The sequence below is a fragment of the Lynx canadensis genome, chromosome A3, assembly GCF_007474595.2.
Source record: "Lynx canadensis isolate LIC74 chromosome A3, mLynCan4.pri.v2, whole genome shotgun sequence".
Lineage (NCBI taxonomy): Eukaryota > Metazoa > Chordata > Mammalia > Carnivora > Felidae > Lynx > Lynx canadensis.
In genome coordinates this window covers 1031756-1049142 of record NC_044305.1, presented here as the reverse complement: position 1 = coordinate 1049142, position 17387 = coordinate 1031756, and the positions used below count along the sequence as shown (strand labels likewise).

Sequence of the window (17387 nt, the reverse complement as noted above, 5' to 3'; positions counted from 1 at the left end):
AAAATGCAGAATAGGTTGCTTTTGCTGCCTGTTGTTAATTTCACAGTAAAATTTGCCTTGTTTTTCTCAAGAGCGATTTCCTGAAAGGTCTTTTTAGTTTTTGCCCGTGAAGATCTACGAAGGAGAAGGACTTAGAGACGATGCCGACACGTCTGGTGGGAAGTCCCATCTGCTAGCCCTGGTGGAGGGACCGGGTCCGCGTCCTTTGGCCCCCTTCTGTCCATTCCCACCAGCACTGTCTGCTTTCACAGATGTGCGTCCGTGTGTGCTGTGCGTGGACGCGGAACTCGTCTCTTGTCTAGAGATGCAGCACTCGAGTTTCACGTTTGTGAGAAAATAGGTTGGGGCTGCCGTCTGCGTGGTTTTAAGCTGAAAAGTTTCTTTTTTTTCTTTTTCTTTCTTTTTTTTTTTTTTTTTTTTTTTTTTTTTTTTTTACTCACGCATGCTTCCTGATGGTCCAAGTCCAGGGACCGCTGAGCCTGAGGCCCTTCTCCCCGTGGCACATGCCACGTCCTGCAGAGGCACACATCCTGTGCTGTCAGGACCGTGAGCGCCTCGCGTGGAAGGCACTTGCGGAACATTGACAGACTTGGAGTGACAGCTTTCCAGCGCCTTCTAGCGCGTGCAGAAGGAGGGTGCTTTGATGCCGGAGCGGTGGCGTTACTGAGTGTAGCCTCACAGGTTTGTTACATCAGAGAGGGGAAAGGAACCCTCCGCCGTCACCATTCCCCGTGTGACGATGGCGCCTAAACCCTTCTTCCTGCCAACGCCTGCTACCTTGCAGGAGGTGGTGCGGTGGTTGGTGGTGGCGTGACCATGCAGAGCAGTGAGCGCTTGGGTTTGCACTCAAGACCACCCGGGGTGTTTGGCAAGGGCCACAGTCCCCGGCCCGGGGGGCCTGCCCATGTGGGATGTCCTGCCTTAATTCTGAGATGCCTTCGAGGCGCTTTTCCTGTCCTCGTGATTTGCTTACGTAGATGTAGAACACGGGTTTGCAGGGGCCTTTGGCCTCTGTGCCTGTGCAGACTGTCGGCAGTGGTGGGGTGTCCCCAGCTGCTCCGCCTTCACAGGCCACAGGGCCCCAGCTGTGGCGGCTTCGGGCCCTCGGTGGGGGGCAGGAGGGGCAGTCTGGGCTGACCGGTCATCCTGTCCCTGCATCTGCAGGGCAGAGGTGTTTCTCGTTGCAGGGAGCCTGTGGTGGGACCAGGATTCATCTGCAGAGTTGGGAAGTCCCCCCGCCCCCCTCTGGAAGGCGGGGTCGCTGGGTCCATGCTGACCGTGATGCAGAAGGTCTGTGGGACTCCTACTCGGCTCCAACCAAAACTGGCGGCTGGAGGAGTGAGAACCGGGAGGAGTGGACTTCTCTGCACGCGCCTTCCCAGCACCTTCCGTCTGGCTGTGTTTTCGAGCAAGTCACACCGCGACCTCGTGCCCGGCTGTGGGTGTGGCACCGGCAGGAATGGTGCCGTGCGGTGCGGTACGAGTCTCCGCCTCACGTCGGGAGCCTGGGGACCGGGAGGCAGCGATCCCGCTGTCGCCCGCCGCGCCGGACCGCCGGACTCGCGTGCGGAGCCCTGCCTGGCTGTGCCGTCTGGCGCTCGGTGGCGCACACGGCGCCACACGCTCGAGAGGGAAGCGAGCCTGGTGGTCGCCGTGGCCTCCTGGGCCGGGGGCTGCAGGGCCCGGTGGGCGGCCAGTGGAGGCACAGAGACCCAGGGCGAGGCGGGCCCTGTGCAGCTCCAGACCCACCGGCCCGGCGAGTCCTCGGTCTCGAGCGTCTAGCTGTGTTTTTAGCGTGAATCACGTGCGGAACAGCAGCGCGTGTGTTGAAGACGCGGATGGTGAGCCCACCAGCACGTTGAAGAATGAGCCGCTCCGGAACTTGGAAGAATCCTGCTGTAGAACCTACACTGCATTAAATTCATTTATTATCCGAAATTCATTTTTGTGGTTTCCGGTCACGTTGTGCGCACTTGTTTGTCCTTGGGGCCTTCTACCATTTAGGTTGGTAATTGGGTGCAAAAGACAGACTCCTCCCTTCAATAGCTGGTGTGAAGCTGGGGGGAGGGGAAAGAGGTGATGGGGGGGGCACCGCACCAGGGAGACCCCCCCCCCCCCCCCGGGCCCGGGTCCTTGAGGTCTGTCGGTTACAGAAGCTGAAGCTGTACCGGGTGTGGCGCTGGGCCTGCGCCCCCTCGGGCTGCGTGGTACTGACGGGGCCCTGCCCTGCGGGGATGTTTTAGGCTTTGTTCTAAGTGCGGTGAGAAGCCTTGGGAGGCTGTGCCGTGGCGGGACGGGACCCAGCTCACTGGGCTGCCCTGTGCAGGACGGAGGAGGCGGCAGCTAGGAGAAGCCAGTGTGGCCGGAAGCCCGGTTGTGGCCATCGGGTCCCGGCGTCCGCGGCTCAGTGCTGCCCGTGTCCTCGACGAGGCCACGTAAAGCCCACCCCCCGCACACCGAGAGGGCCCCGGGGACTCAGCTTGGGGGCTGGCAGACCCTCCGTGCTTGGCACGCCCTTGGGGCTCTGGCCTGTTCCGCACGGCCTGCCACGTGGACACTGCCCGCTCAGCTGCCTGGCGTTGGCTGGCTTGGGTGGCAGGGCGGGAGCCCACCTCCGAAGACCCACCTTACAAACTGGGGGCGCTTGAGTCTTCCTGCTCTCGCTTTCTGTGAAGACTGTCCCCAGTTGTCACTGGACGAGTCCACAGCCCTGTGACATGGGGACCACCACCATCCCCCGATTCACAGGCTCCTGTCCAACACCAGAGCCCTGACGCCCGGATCCCCCGGGCCCCGCCCTCCACAGCCTGGTCCGCCCAGTGGGCCACCCGCCACCGCCACCGGGAGCCCCGCACCCTCCCCACTCCCGCCGCCAGACTTCACGGGAGCCGGAGCCGGAGCCGCAGGGAGGTGGACCCTGACAGCTGCCGGTGGAGCGCAGGGCGGGGACCGAGTGTGTGCCCCGCCCCACCCGCCCTCCCTCTGCGGTGGCCGTCCGGGGGCGACACGTCCTAAGAGCAGAGCGCCAGACGGAAGCACGGCCGGGACTGACACGTGGCCTTGGGCGGCGCTGCCCCGTGTGGGTTGGAGAGGCGGGCGCCCGACCTGGACGCGCTGCGCCCGCGGACGGCTGCCCCCGATGCAGCCGCTGCCACCGGAGGAGGCCCGCAGGGACGGGGCTGAGGACGCCCAGTGGTCCAGGTGGGGCCAAGGTGTGGGGGGCGGGGCGGTGGCTCGGGGCCGGGGCGAGGCCACCTTCTCTCCACCTATGGGCTGTGCACTTCCCTGACGGTCCGCATACCAGTACCCGGCCCCAGACCCCATCCCTTTTCGAGTCCCAGGGCCAGCGAGAGCCCCCGTGAGCCCTCTCCAGGCCCTCCAGGGTCCCGGGGGGGTGCGCAGGCAGGAGGTATCCCAGGAGTCCTGCCTGGGGGAAGGGGGCATCGTCCTGGCTGGTGAAGGGGGAGCTCACGGACACAGCTGTGGGTCCTAGAAGTGACCCTGCCGGGTAGGACCACACCCATTTACAGGCCCGAGTCCCTACCTGTGACCACACACCTGAGAGCAGGTTCAGCTGACATGGCAGGTGGCTGAGTCCTGCCCACACCTGCCAGCTGTGTGCTGTGGACAGGTCTCCATGGTGGGGGGGGGGGGGAGGCTCCTGGGGGGGCAGGGCCCACATTCTGGGAAACATTCTGTTTCCACATCCACTGCCGAGGACAGAAGGCCCCAGGACAGGGGCTCTCCTCACGACTGTGACACGCTGAACAGCCAGGCCTCCTGTGCCGCAGCCCTCCCTCTGGTTCTGTGGACCCCGGGCCCACGTCAGGCCCTGGGATTCCCAGGCCAGTTCACGTCCGTCTCCGAGTGCCCAGGGAGCCTGGTCTCGGGACCTGCTGCTGCTGCCCAGCACAGGGTCACAGGAAGGCCCTAAGAGGTAGTGTCCCCGAGGCTGGGGCAAGATGCAGGCAAAGCCAGTGGGGGAGACGGGAGAGAAGCTGGTCGTTTCGCAGGACAGGGTGTGCAGAGCGGCGTGGGAAGGGCCGCAGTGAGCGTGGGAGCCCCAGAGCCCAAACCGCAGCCTTGGCCCGGGCCCTGCTCCGGGCATCTGCTAGAGCTGGGGGGCTGCGTGCTGGTGCCTGCCAGGGTCCAGGAGCGCTCTCGTCCTCCCCCCCACCCTCCCGCCCCCTCCTGCTGCCCTGGATACTGAGGGGCTGATCCAGGTACTGATCCGGGTGGCATGGGGTCACGTTTCAGCGGCTCTAGCTGGCTCGGCTTCAACTGCCTCCCTGTGTGCTCGCTCTGGAAGGGGCACTTGCCCCACTCCCCCAGGCCGTTGGCAGGGGAGGCAGCCTGAAGTTCTGGAGGGGTCTGGGGGTCCTGAGTGGAACTGGGTTCAGCCGGGACGAGGCTGTCCCCACCCCTGAGTGGACCCATCGCAGTGAGTGTGGCCGTTTCTGGCTGCCCACCCTGTGTGCCCTCTGCCTCGACAGCCACGTGTCTGCCCTTGTGGGCCCTGGGAGCAGGGGTGGGGGCAGCCAGTGGCCTTGGACCCGTGGCCTGCAATGCCGGCACATTTCCCTTTTCTGAATCGAGGGGCCACGTGACCACATGTTTGCTCAGCCGTGGATGCTTATGCACAAGGGCCACTGGCAGGAAGCAGAAGTTTCTAGAAGGTTCATAGGAAGCATTCTGATGAGCTGGGGGCACAGGCCTGAGGCTCAGGGCAGGTCACAGTGGGCAGGATGAAGCTCTCCTATCCACTCTTGCCTTCTGTGTCCCCAAACGGGCCATCCGCAGGATCAAGGAGTCCGTGTCTGGGCCGCCGAGTCCAGCCAGACTTCCTCGTTCTGTGTCCCCAGCCACTGGAGAGGAAGTACCTCTGCCTGCCCAGCTGGCATCGCCTCCAGCTTGGGGACTGGGCCGTGGGGGCCTCCCAGGGAGGAAGCAGACAGCACCTTGCCCCACACAAGCTCAGGGCAGACTGCTGGCCCGGATGCTGGCGGGCCTTTCTTGGCTTCCCGTGGTCACAAGGAGGCCCAGGGGCAGCACCATATTCTAGGAGCCTGCCAGCCTCCCAGAGTGGGTCAGCCTCAGCTGGCCTTCCCACCCAGAGAGCAAACACAGCCGGGCTCTCAGGGTCACCAGTGAGATGGGCCAGGTGGGCTTGCTGGGGGCACAGTCCAGTCTGGACGCGGGTGGCCCTCCACTGCTCTGACCATAGAAAGGAATGAAGCTCCTTCTCGAAGGCACCTTTGGACTGTGGCTTTCTGTGGGGGCGTTGGAAGCTCTGCTCCACGCCCGCCTTCTCCTGGTGCCCCTGGGCAGTGCATACACATGCTTGCAGGGGGCGCGGGGGCGTGGGAGCGCCGTGGGCTCCCCCGGAACAGGGCACCCGGAGGCCGTGGCGATGCTGCAGCCCGCTGGGCTCAGGCCAGCTGGACGGACTCCAGTGGGCAGTTTGGGCTGTGTTGCTCTGGGCCTCCCCAGTAAGGCCAGTGGGAGTGTTTCCTCAGGAGAGCGATGTGCCCAACAGGCCCGCTGCCCCTGGGCTGGAAAGCTGGGTGGGAGGGAGGACCGTGTGAGGTGCTCGCGGGGCGACTGTGGTCAAGTCCCAGGGATGAGCGTCGGGGAGACGTTGGGGGCATCATCTTCAGGTCTGGAACCCCAGAGGGGCAGGTGCCTGAGCCCACGGTGGTCCGCCCTGCCAGGGGCCCCGTGTCCTGTGTCGGGTGGGCAGTGAGCTGGTGCCACCTGCGGGCTTATCAGCCTCGCAGATGCCTGGCCCTGCCTCCACCCCACGGTCTTCAGTTCTGGAAAGAAAACTAGCGTTTGGGGCCCCCGGGCCCAGAGGGACAGCCACTGAGCTTCCCCTATGGCCCCATCCCTCTCAAGCAGGGGAAGCCTTGGGACCTCGGGTCCATGCTGCTGTCCCCGTTGTCCAGGCTTCTGAATCATTCCAGTAACATTTTAAGAACCTGGAGGTGGGGGTGGGGGGCGTGTGACGGGCAGTGTCACTGGGCAGTTTCCAAGTGGAGCACCGTCCCCCAGCCGACCTCAGCCAAAGCAGGGTCTAGTGTCTGGCTTCTGGAATTGCACAGCTGGGGATATTTTTAGCACAGGACCCGATTTCCCACTGGTTTTGGTATATAAAAGCAGAGGGCCACAGAAGGGCGCCCTGGAGCCCTGCGTGCCACACCCCTCTGAGGTCCAGAGGCCCAGCCTGAAGTGCCTGGTCCAGAGCACGCCTGGGAAACCAGTCCAGGGAAGGGATGGGGTTCCCTGCGTCGTGCCAGGGCCCGGACGGGGACTTCTTTGATGCCCACACCACCCGCCCCATCAGGAGCTGGAAGGCACTTTGGAACCGGAATCCCCAAGCCCCAGATGGGGCCCTGGCCTACAGATAGGGGTCTGTTGGGGCCAGAAGGCCGGCTGCTGGAACTCAGACTCATTCACCCCCAAACTCCCGAGTGATGGTGTCGAACCTCGAATCAGCTGTCTCTGCTGGTAGGACTGTAGGACCCCACAGCCTCAAGCGGCGGCTCCTTGGCTGTGGAGGGGCTGCAGCCAGGAGCGGCCCTGGGCACCCACGGTGGGGCCACTCAGCAGGTCGGGGCCGTGGGGAGGGCCGCCTCCTCCCTGACCGTGGAAGAGCGCACTGTGGTCTGTGGACAGGGAGTGGACCCACGTGGAGACATCAGCCGGAGGAGGTGGACACAGTTGCCTGGCCTCCCTTCCTCCTGGTCACAGTGGCTTCTTGTTGGGACACTGGGAACTTCCTGGTCACTCTGCTGTCTACTCACCCATGAAGAGGCAGCTGTCATGGGCACCAGCCTGTCTTCACTAAGGAGACGGAGGCTCGAAGAGGCCAGGGCTCTTGTTCCGTGTCCACAGACCCACCCGCACCTGGGCGCCTGGAGGCCAGCCCCCGGGGCAGCTCCTGTGGTCAGTGGTCCATCCTGCGGGGAGTCCCGCAGCCCTGACTTCTCCCGGCAGGTGGGCCCCGCTCCAGGTCGGGGCGTTCGTGGTAATGGGTGCGTCGTATCACACCCACTGATGGGGCTCCTGGTGTGTGCGCCCCCTCAGGATGGGTCCCCGTGCAGGCGGGGCCCCTGAGCTCCCCGCGGGGCTGCTGCAAGGCCCCCGCGCTCTCTGACCACCCGCCCCCAGCTTGCACACCCCGCCCTCCGCACGGGACATCACAAGTCACCAGCGGTACCCCCTCTCCACCCATCTCCCACCCCCACGGCTGGTGCCCACAGCTCCCTCTCTCTCATTGTTTAAAAGTAAACTTTGCCTCTGAGGCCGGTTCTTGATTTACAGAGTCACGTGAAGGGAGTGACTCTACCGCCCGCCCCTCCCTCCACGTCTTCTGTCAGCGCCCTGCCTTTGTCCCGCCTGCGAGTCCCTCTCCGCAGGGAACCACGGACAAAAGCCCGGAGTTAGCTCAGATTTCTGCCGTTGGTTTTCACACCCCAGGACCCCATCCGGGACCCCACATGCACGGGGGCGTCATCTCCTGGCTCTGGCAGTTTCTCAGTTCCCTTGGTCTCAGGGGCAGTCGGGGAGCACTGGCCAGAAGTTTCAAGGACCGTCCCCCTGTGGACACCTGTCTGGCGACTTCCTAGGCAGCCGGGCCTGCCTCTCCTCCGCCCGGGTTCCTCCAAGGGCCGACCACCCCCACGGCACTGTCCCCTTGCTGGCCGCCCAGCACCGCCTGCCCCGACCCCCTCTGCTGGGCACACACAGCTTTCCTGCGGAGCCTTCGGGGACCCACTGCCCTGCTCCTATCCCGTAGTGGCCCACCCCTGCCACGAGACCCTCCCTTTTGGCCTCAGCCGGGGTCTCCTGGGCAGGTTACTGAGCTGTCTGCTCTTGCCCAGCTGCTTCCCTGGGGACCCTGGCCTGTGGGGAGCGGGGAGTGGGGGCGTGGACCTGGCTGCCGGTCCCGGCTAGCACACCCCTCCAGCCGTGCTCTGTCCCACGTGCCCCTCTGCTGGCCGTCCGGCTGCTCCCAGCCTCTGCTGTCGTGACTCGTTCCTAGAGTCTGCCTGTGCTTCAGGAGCCGACACGCAGGGGGGTTCTGGTGTCGGAGGGGCGGCCACGCTGCCCTCCTGGGTGACACCGTCCCTCCTGTCCCGCAGGCCCGAGTGCCAGGCATGGACGGGGACGCTGCTGCTGGGCACGGGCCTGCTGTACTGCGCCCGGGTCAGCGTGCCCGTGTGCGCCGTCTCCATGAGCCAGGACTTCGGCTGGAACAAGAAGGAAGCCGGCGTCGTGCTCAGCAGCTTCTTCTGGGGCTACTGCCTGACTCAGGTGGTGGGCGGCCACCTGGGGGACCGGTAACCACCCCTGCTCCCCACGCGGGGCGGGGGCTGCCCCGGGGGGAGGCGGCTCCCGCAGGATGAATGTGGGGCCAGGCCTGGCCTGGAGAGAGGCATCGGCCGGGAGGACCGAGGTCCGTGGAGGAGGCGGTCCGGGGGCAGGTGCGCGGCTCCCCTTGGGGCGCTTGTCCTGGGGGGCGGGAGGGGGGTGCTTGTTGGGACGGAGGGACAGGCTGGGCCTGTGCCCTCACCCTCCGCCCCTTCTGCGGAGGAGGACGAGGAAGCGGCGCCCGGCCCGGTGGCCGCAGCTCAGAGCCGGGCTGGAGCAGGCACCGGCTTGGGCTCCTCCGGGCAGGACCCGCCCGCCCTGCCCGCCCCCCGCCACAGTGCTCTCGTCCTCCTCCAGGATCGGGGGTGAGAAGGTCATCCTGCTGTCCGCCTCCGCCTGGGGCTTCATCACTGCCGCCACCCCGCTGCTCGCCCGCCTCAGCAGTGCTCACCTGGTCCTCATGACCTTCTCGCGCATCCTCACGGGCTTGCTCCAAGGTAGGGCTGTCTTGGCAGCTCCCCTCTGCAGTGCCAGCCGTGCCAGCGCCAGGCGAGCGCGCACGCGTTGTGTACGCGTGTAGGTACACGCGCGTGGACACGTGGGTGTGTGGACGTGTCCGTGCAGGTGGGTGTACGTGTGGGTACCTACGTGTACTCAGGCGTGATCCCGCGCGTGTGCTTAGGTCAGAGGAAGTCTCCTGCGCCTGCTGAGAAGGCCCCGGGAGCCCCCAGCGCGGCGGGCGGGCAGCTGTCCTCGTGGGCAGGGAGGCACGAGGACCGACCGCCCCCAGCAGGCGGCCGGCGCTTGGCTTCCCCGTGGCGGGCGGGGCTGTCGTGCCGCGCGAGGCCTTGGCGCCGAAGCTCTGTCTGTTTCCCAGAAATATTTCACGGTCTGGCACAATCCGATGTCAGATGCCCCCCTCCGCCAAAAGGCCCACCCCGGGGGCGCGGGTGGCAGGCAGCTTGCCACACGGTGGCCGTCAGCGCCCCTGGCCGCTGGAGCAGCGGGGACTTGCTGAGTTTCTGCGTGTTGCTGGGCAGAGGCTGCCCCTGGCCGGAGCCTCCGGGACCCGCGTCTGCACTCGGCCTCTCCCTGTTTCCTGGCCGGCCCCACCGGTCCGCCTCTCGGGCAGTCCGGCTCCTGAGCCCCCGTGGGTTCACCCCGGTGCCCCACGTGCGGCCGGTCCCGTGGCTGGGGTTTCTGGGCGTCCAGCCAGGGGGCCCTCGGCTCAGGCTGTTCCCCCATCTTCCTGGGAGGTGGGGGGCCAGTCCGTGCCGTCACGAGAGCTCAAGGGGCAGCGATCAGCCTGGGTGACTGGCAGTTGGTGTGGGTGGGGGTGGGGCCCCGAAGGGAAGGCCGGGCCCTGCCTCAGCCCCTGGCCTCTTAGCTCTTCCTGGGAGAAAAGCGCAGCACAACCGGCGGGAGCCGCCGTCCCTGTTTTAAAAATTAGGTTTTGCAATGATCATAGATTTGCAGGAAGTTGCGAAGAGGCCCCGGGGTCCCTCGGGCCTCCCTGGGGCGGCATCTCGTGTGGCTGCGGGACGACGACACATCCGGGCACCGTGGCTCCGTGGGGCCGCTCGCTCGGGCCTCACGGGCTGTAGGTGCACTGCGTGTGTGAACGCGTGCGTGTGCGAGCGAGAGAGCGTGTGAGTGTGCGTGCGTGCACGACTGTGTCATGTGTGAGCATGCGTGTGCGAGTGTGCGTGAGCATTGTGAGCGTGTGCGTGAGAGCACGAGCGTGAGTGCGAATGTGCACGTGCGAGCAGGGCGTGCCAGTGTGTGAGCGTGTGTGCGAGTGTGAGTGGGCCTGTGCGAGCAAGCGTGCGCGTGTGTGTGTGAGTGTGCGCGCGTGAGCATGCACGAATCAGCGTGTGGCGTGCGTGTGTGAGTGCGTGTGTGAGTGTGAGTGTGCACCAGGGCTCGAGCTGGTGTGGCAGGAGTGCCAGCTCAGACTCCGTCGTTCCCACAGCCCGTTCTGTGCCAGGACCCTGAGCACACCTGTCCCCCAGCTGAGAGTCCAGCTGACAGGTCCTCAGAGCCCAGTCCTGCTGGTCCCCGGGGGAGCCTCCCAGAGCAGCTCTCGGTCCTGGCTGGCCCCGCCCTGGCCCCAGGTGACAGCGTGGGGACGCAGCTCTCTGCTCGTTTCAGGGGTCTACTTCCCGGCGCTGACCAGCCTGCTGTCACAGAAGGTACGAGAGAGCGAACGTGCCTTCACCTACAGTGCCGTGGGGGCCGGCTCCCAATTTGGGTAAGTCCTGGCCCTGAGAGCCCAGGGGACAGAGGGTGTGCCCAGGGGGGCCTGGGCGGGGACAGGCCACGTGGGCGCCTTTGCGGCTCAGGGAGATGCGGGTCGGCTGCTTCTGTGCTGCGGGGGACCCCCCCCCCCACCCTTGTGCATGTTCTGTCCCCAGGGCAGGTGGTGTGGTTGAGGCTCTGGCAATGGGACACGGCGTTCCCTTTCATCTGTGCTGAGGGAGCCAGAGGGGGTGCCGTCCCGATGTGGGAGGCGACCTGTGCCCCCTTGGGGGGCACGTGACACGGTCCAGACATGAAGACCCTGTCCCTGTACTCCTGAATGGAGGCCTCGCTCGGGGAGAAGGGACATGTTGCTGTCCTGATGGGGCTTCACTACCCGGGGCTCAGGTCCCTCACTTCCCCGCTGCCAAGAAATCAGAGCGTGGAGGGGTGCCTGAGGACGGGCCAGGAGCCCGGATAAAAGCCCAGAGCGCCCAGTGGAACGGGGGTTCTGGATACGCCGTGTGGGACGTACTCCCACAAGGAAGGGTGTGCGTTGTTTCTGAAATCCCGCTTCACCCAGGCGTCCTGGGCCCGTGTCTTAGGCTGAGAGGCACGGAACACAGTCTGCCCACTGCACAGATGAGGAAAGGGAGGCTCCGGGGGGGAAGGCGCCCCCCTGCCCACCCCCCACCCCCCGGCCTGCAGGAGGCGAGGATCCACAGGGCTTCTGGGCTTTGTGCTTGCTTCTCCCACTTTTGTGTTTAGACATCTTGGAGGCCAACTTGGAGGCCCGGAAGCAAGAAATTAAAGCAACAGAGGGCCCCCGTGCCGTGTCACGGCCGCACGGCTGTGCCCACGTCCCCTGGGCGCCGAGGCAGCCGGAAGTCTCCCTGAACGCTCCGGATGCTTCACAAAATACGCTCAGACTGGGGCGGCTGCTTTCCTGGCGACGAGCTTATGCCGGGTGGGGGTGCTCAGAGGCATCGCCTTGCCCCAGCAAAGCCCAGGGTCACGGCCACCTGTCTTTCAGGACGCTGGTGACGGGGGCCGTGGGCTCCCTGCTCCTGGACCGGTACGGCTGGCCTAGCGTCTTCTACCTCTCCGGCGGGCTCACCCTGCTGTGGGTGTGTTATGTGCACAGGTACCTGCTGAGTGAAAAAGGTAACTGCGGCCGGGTGGGCGATGGCCGGCAAACGCAGCTGCCCAGGGAGGGCGAGGGCCTGGCGCCCGGCCCCTCTAGCGGCCGCTAAACATCCACCCAACTCACCTGCGGAGTAGCGCCCGCTCAGCGTCCTCTAGACTAGAGCCTGAGGAAAATGCCAGTTCTCGGGCCGGCTCTGCCCGGGTCCAGGCCTGAGAGCCGTGCCCCAGGAAGAAGCGGGCACACGGAGACAGGTGCCCACCGGGCACAGGCAGCTGGCAGGGGCCATCGGTCTAAAGATGGCAGGAAGCGGGGCTTGGGGGGTCTGAGGACGGGGGACGGACCGAGGAAGTCTGTTCAGACTCCCTCAAATGCCGACAGCCCAAGGTGCTGGCAGGGAGGACGGTGTGGCCGTCCCCGGGGCAGCCAGGCGGGCCGCAGGGCTGTGGGGGCGCTGGCCCCTGGAGCTGCTCCCCCGGGAGCCGTCTGTTACGAGCAGACGCCGTCCCCCGATTCTGAGGAGCTTCCACATGGAAACCGCTTGCCCCTCAGATCTCATCCTGGCCTTGGGCGTTCTGGTGCGAGGCCTGCGGGTGTCCAGGCGCACCAAAGTTCCCTGGAGACAGCTTTTCCGGAAGCCCTCTGTCTGGTGAGCCGACGCCTCGGGGCCGCGGCTTGGGGTGGGGCGGCACGGGGCCGAGCCCGGCCGATCTCGGGTGTTCCTGAAGCCTACACGGGCCGGGGTCACCCCGGCTTCTGAGCTCCGCGGGGGCTGGCGGGGGCGCCCCTCCGTGCGGGGCTGGGGCGCGTGGACCCTGAGCCCGGCCCGCGCCCCCCAGGGCAGCCATCTCCGCTCAGCTGTCGTCCGCGTGTGCTCTCTTCATCCTCCTCTCCTGGCTGCCGACCTTCTTCAAGGAGACGTTCCCCAGCTCCAAGGTGGGTGGACCACCCTGGCGCCCGCGGGGTGACGGAGACCCGGTGTTGTTTGCGGCCCCACTCGGGCTCGCGGCCCCGAGCTGACCTCGCCCGTGCTCAGGGCCCGCGGCCCCTCTGGTCTGGTGCAGCCACCCAGGACAGGGCCCCTTCCCACCACCGCACAGCGCCTGCTCCCGGGACGCACCCTGTGCGGCCGCCCGGCAGAGCCCTGTCCTAGGCTCAGCCGACGGTCTGTGCGTGGTCATGACTGAGGACGGGCCAAGTGGGGATCGCGACACGGGCAGGGTCAGCTTGGCCCACTCCACCCCGGCCACCCTCCCCGTCTGGTGACCAGAACCTCCTGCACCTCCACACGGTGGGCCTGTGTCCCCCCTGCTCGGCCCTGTCACGGTGTGGGGGGCCAGTGAGGGAGACTCGGCCTGAAGGGGGGCGGCCCTAGTGGACGTGGAGCTCGGCCAGGGTGGGGGAGGTCAAGGTCAGGGGGGGCCCTCCAGCCCGGGAGCCCAGCCTGTGGGCAGGGAGAGACTTACCGGGCATCAGGGCACATGGGCGACCACCAGCCTGTGCAACCTCTCGCGGGTGGCCAGGCGCATGCCCTCTGAGGCCTCCCTCTTCCCTGCAGGGCTGGGTCTTCAACGTGGTGCCCTGGCTGGTGGCCATCCCCGCCGGTCTGTTCAGCGGGTTCCTCTCCGACCATCTCATCAATCAGGGTGAGCCCTGGGGGAGGGGCCGCCGGGAGCCAACCCAGCTTTGCCACACTGTGGGGGGTGGGGGCCCCCTCCTGGGGGTGGGTGGGAGGGGTCTTGCCACCCCCAGGACCTCGCTTCGAGAGTGGGGCCCCGACCACCTCAGCCTCAGTTTCCCGGAGGGGGTGGGGCACAGGGAGAGGACCCGATTCCTGTGGGCACCGTGGAGCTCCTCCTTGGTCTTCAGAGGGGTCAGAGGTCATAGGTGGGGGGGGGCTGTGTGTGCGAGCCCGGGACCCCAGCGAACACGCCCGAGGACGAGGATCTCACAGACATGCACACCTCACGCGCATGCACACGCACACGCATTCTTAGACGTTAGTCCTTTCCTAGTGAGAGAGTGCTGCACCCTCACTGTGGAAACAGTGGAGACTTTGCAGAAACAGGGAGACAGCACGTGTGTAAACCGTCCCGGGGCCTTCCTTCTGCCTGTCTGCTTGACCTTGTCCTGGAGAGTCCTCTAGGTGCACACCCAGGGCAGGGCACACGTGCTCACACGCACTTGCACACGTGCACCCAGGACACAGGACATCCAGGGCAGGGCACGCACACTCACACGCACTCGCACACGTGCACACATACCCAGGATGCAAGATGCCCAGGCAGGGCACACGCGTCCACAGGAACTCACGTGGGTGTGCACACGCACCCAGGATGCCCAGCACAGGGCACACATGCCCACACACACTCACACAGCTGCTCACACACACCCAGCACACAGGATGCTCAGTGCAGGCACGTGTGCCCACACACATGTGCACATGTCTCACGCACGACCCGGGACACCCCCGCCTTGAGCCCAGGGCCCGGCCCTCCCCTCCATGCTCCCTCCCTGCAGCCGTGCCGGCTGGGACCCCACGTGGGTGCCAGTGGGAACCTCTCTCCTCTGCTCAGGTTACAGAACCATCACTGTTCGGAAGTTCATGCAGGTAGGGAGGTGGAATGCTCCTCTGGACACCCCTGGTCTGCTCCCGGGACCTGCGGGTTGTGACCCCCCCGTCTCCTGACCCAGAAAGCATTCGGAGGTGCCCTGGGTCAGTGCTGGGGGCTGGTTTGGCCGACCTGAGGCCCTTCTCCCGGCTGTGCCCCCCCAGACCCCCCGCACACGTCTCTGGGCCTGGGTCGCCCTCATTCCCCTCTGGTCGAACAAGTGGGGGTCTCATACCCGCTGGGCAGGCCTGGGAGGGGCTTACCCAGTGACCTTGCTCGGTGCGCCCCGGGTGGCCCCGGGAGGAGCCCTGTCGGCAGGCACCAATCCTCTCTCCCGCAGGTGATGGGCCTTGGCCTGTCCAGCGTTTTTGCCCTGTGTTTGGGGCACACCTCGAGCTTCTGCAAATCTGTGGTGTTTGCATCAGCTTCCATCGGCCTGCAGACCTTCAACCACAGGTGAGGGCCGGGCGCCCCACTCACCAGCCGGCACCCTGGCACGGTGGCTGTGCCCTGGCATGGCTGAGCGCCCCGCTGTGGGGGGCGGGCCTTGGCTGGGCTGGGTTCCGAGTGCCCGTGTGGCAGTTTCTAGACCCCGGGTGCTCAGAGGACCAGCCCCGGACTCCATGGGGTGGCAGCCGCCCTGTGGTCACTTGCTCGCCCACCTCCCTTTCTCTTTCCCACAGTGGCATTTCCGTCAACATCCAGGACCTGGCTCCATCCTGTGCCGGCTTTCTGTTCGGTGAGAGCCACTGGCCCCCGTTTGAATAGGAGGGGCTGTTCCCCACCCAGGCATTGCTCACCCGAGCCCCCCCCCCCCCCCCCTCCTCTCGCCGGGCCCCCAGGGGCTGCCCCCGGGCGAGGGCCTCCTGTGACCCATCCTCGTTGTCTCTCTGTCTCGCTCACAGGTGTGGCCAACACAGCTGGGGCCTTGGCAGGTAAGAGGCGGGCTGGGTGTCTCCCGGCTGTCCCACCCCTGAGTCTTCCCGCCCCGCCAGCCCCTTAGCCCTGCAGGGTGGGGCACGGCGCCCTCCAGGGTCCCCCGGTGTCAGACCAGCGGGGAGGGGGACAGCGAGATCCCGGAGCTGGTCCGGGGCGAACGTTCACTTTTCTGACGGCGAGCACCCCAGCCCTCACTTGACCAACAGATGTGAGTCAAATCCTCAAGGCCCGGGGTTCCAGGGGTTGAGTGGCTGGATGAGAACGCTGGGGCTCACTCCCCACGGAGGACCTGTGAGAGGCAGTATGCCGGACAGCCCGTGAGGTCTCTGGCCCTCTGGGACCCTCTGAGGCCGGCCCTCCCTTGGCCTGGTAGCTTGGACACCTGAGTTCAGCTTCTGTCCCTCAGGCCGCCCCCGGCCTCCCCTCCTGGTACCCTAGCCCCAGTCCCCGCCCCGGCCCTCCCCTCAGGACTGCCCCGCCCGCCTCTGGTGCAGGTGTCGTGGGCGTGTGCTTGGGAGGCTACCTCATCGAGACCACGGGCTCCTGGACGTCCATGTTCAGCCTGGTGGCTGCCATCAGCAGCCTGGGGCTGTGCATCTTTCTGCTGTTTGGAGAGGCCCAGCGCGTGGACCTGAGCCCTACCCACGAGGACCTCTAGCTGCCTCGGCCTGACGGTTCCCCGAGGACCCAGTGCTGCCCGCCTCGGGGCGTCGGGCTGTGTTGAAGAGCCTCCCGCTCCCGATCCCGGGTGTGTGAGCAGAGGGGGACGGGCCCCAGCGGAGCCCGGGCAGCCCTGGTGGGCCTCAGTCTCTCCACCTGCCAGTGAGGTGATCGCGCCCTCCCCCGGGGTTCGTGGGCTGGCAGGGGTGAGTGGGATTGGTATTTTGAGTAGCAGCTGCACTGTCACAGTCTGTCCCACGTAGGTCTGCGTGCCCACGTGGTCACTGGGTGGGAGGGCTGCCTGTCTGTCATCACAGGGGCAGGGGCACCACCCAGCTGGACTCTTCCCTCAGACCTGCTCTGCTTTGCCTCTTGGCCCTGGGGCCAGATCATTCTTCCTGGGGGGTGCCGTCCTGTGCACTGCGGGCTGTTTAGCAGTTGGCCCCCGCCTACTAGGTGACCCCCTCCGCCAGTGATGACAACCAGCACTGGCTTCTGGCCTCACCACATGTCCTCAGGAGACTGTGCCCTGGGCCAGAACCACGGCTCTGATGGAGGCTGTTGGGGGTTGTGGGCTAGATGCCCTCGCCCATCTTTGGGGCCCCCCCTGGCACCCCCTGTGGGGCCCTCTCTGCCAGGGATGCTTCTGGGGACCAGGGAGCCCTCCCACCTTGTCCTTCTCTCTCTCATAACGAGAAACTGGTCATCTCGTGAGTTTGTAATAGATTTTGCAAGATGTCTAAGTAGAAGAACTAAGAATGTGGAGAGATCACACCAGACTTATTTAAATGATTAAACTGGAAAGGGAAGGCTGCGATTTTATTAACCTTCCTTTATTTATTTATTTTTTCTGAAGTTTTTATTTATTCATCTTGAGAGAGAGTGAGTTGGCGAGCACGTGGGGAGGGGCAGAGAAAGAGTGCTTGAGTGAACGGGGGAAGGGTGGGGGGGGGAGGGGAGAATCACAAGCAGGTTCTGTGTTGTCAACACAGAGCCTGGTGTGGGGCTTGATCCCACGAACCGTGAGAACATGACCTGAGCCGAAGTCAAGAGTTGGACGCCCAACCGACTGAGCCCCCCCAGGCCCCCAATCTTCCTTTTGTAAAAAGAATAAACACGTATTAAAAGGCTTGTTGAGCTCACCCCGGAGGAAGCCAGGGGAGTGTTGCAGGTGACGGTCAGGGGCGGCCCCCTGAGCAGACACATGCAGGAAGGAAGGTGGAGGTGAAGGTGCAGGGGCAGCTTGGGAGGAGGTGCCCCTCCACCCGGGGAACCCGCCCGCGGTGGCACAGAGCCTCTGGCCTTGCTGTGGCCTGCCTGTCGCGGCTCCCGCGGAACCGGGCCCAGACAGCCCAGGTGCGCTCGAGGAGGAGGAGGGTAGCTCCGCGTGAGTACACGTTGCTCCCTGCCGCCCCCACTTG

General features: G+C 65.7%; 1 protein-coding gene across 3 annotated transcripts; it reads left to right on the top strand.

The window, feature by feature from the left end:
* The first annotated feature begins 3061 nt into the window (after positions 1-3061).
* SLC17A9 (solute carrier family 17 member 9) lies at positions 3062-16815 on the top strand. Of its 3 annotated transcripts, none has more exons than XM_030309218.1 (13): positions 3062-3201; positions 8145-8342; positions 8731-8870; positions 10525-10624; positions 11645-11755; positions 12308-12404; positions 12595-12691; positions 13314-13401; positions 14332-14366; positions 14708-14823; positions 15051-15106; positions 15273-15302; positions 15801-16815. In XM_030309218.1, the coding sequence occupies exons 1-13, from the start codon at positions 3140-3142 to the stop codon at positions 15976-15978; spliced, it is 1308 nt and encodes a 435-aa protein (XP_030165078.1). In that variant the 5' UTR covers positions 3062-3139; the 3' UTR covers positions 15979-16815. The 3 variants fall into 3 exon arrangements, with proteins under 3 accessions (XP_030165078.1, XP_030165076.1, XP_030165077.1); XM_030309216.1 differs by having other exon boundaries at positions 11645-11775; positions 12600-12691; XM_030309217.1 differs by having other exon boundaries at positions 11645-11775.
* The last annotated feature ends 572 nt before the right edge of the window (positions 16816-17387 follow it).

Excerpts from the sequence above, each read along its gene's own strand:
- SLC17A9 (XM_030309216.1), top strand. The coding sequence starts at position 3,140 with ATGCAGCCGCTGCCACCGGAGGAGGCCCGCAGGGACGGGGCTGAGGAC. Across the intron at positions 14,367-14,707 it reads CTGTTCGGAAGTTCATGCAG|GTGATGGGCCTTGGCCTGTC; the intron begins GTAGGGAGGTGG and ends TCTCTCCCGCAG. Across the intron at positions 15,107-15,272 it reads CTGTGCCGGCTTTCTGTTCG|GTGTGGCCAACACAGCTGGG; the intron begins GTGAGAGCCACT and ends TCTCGCTCACAG.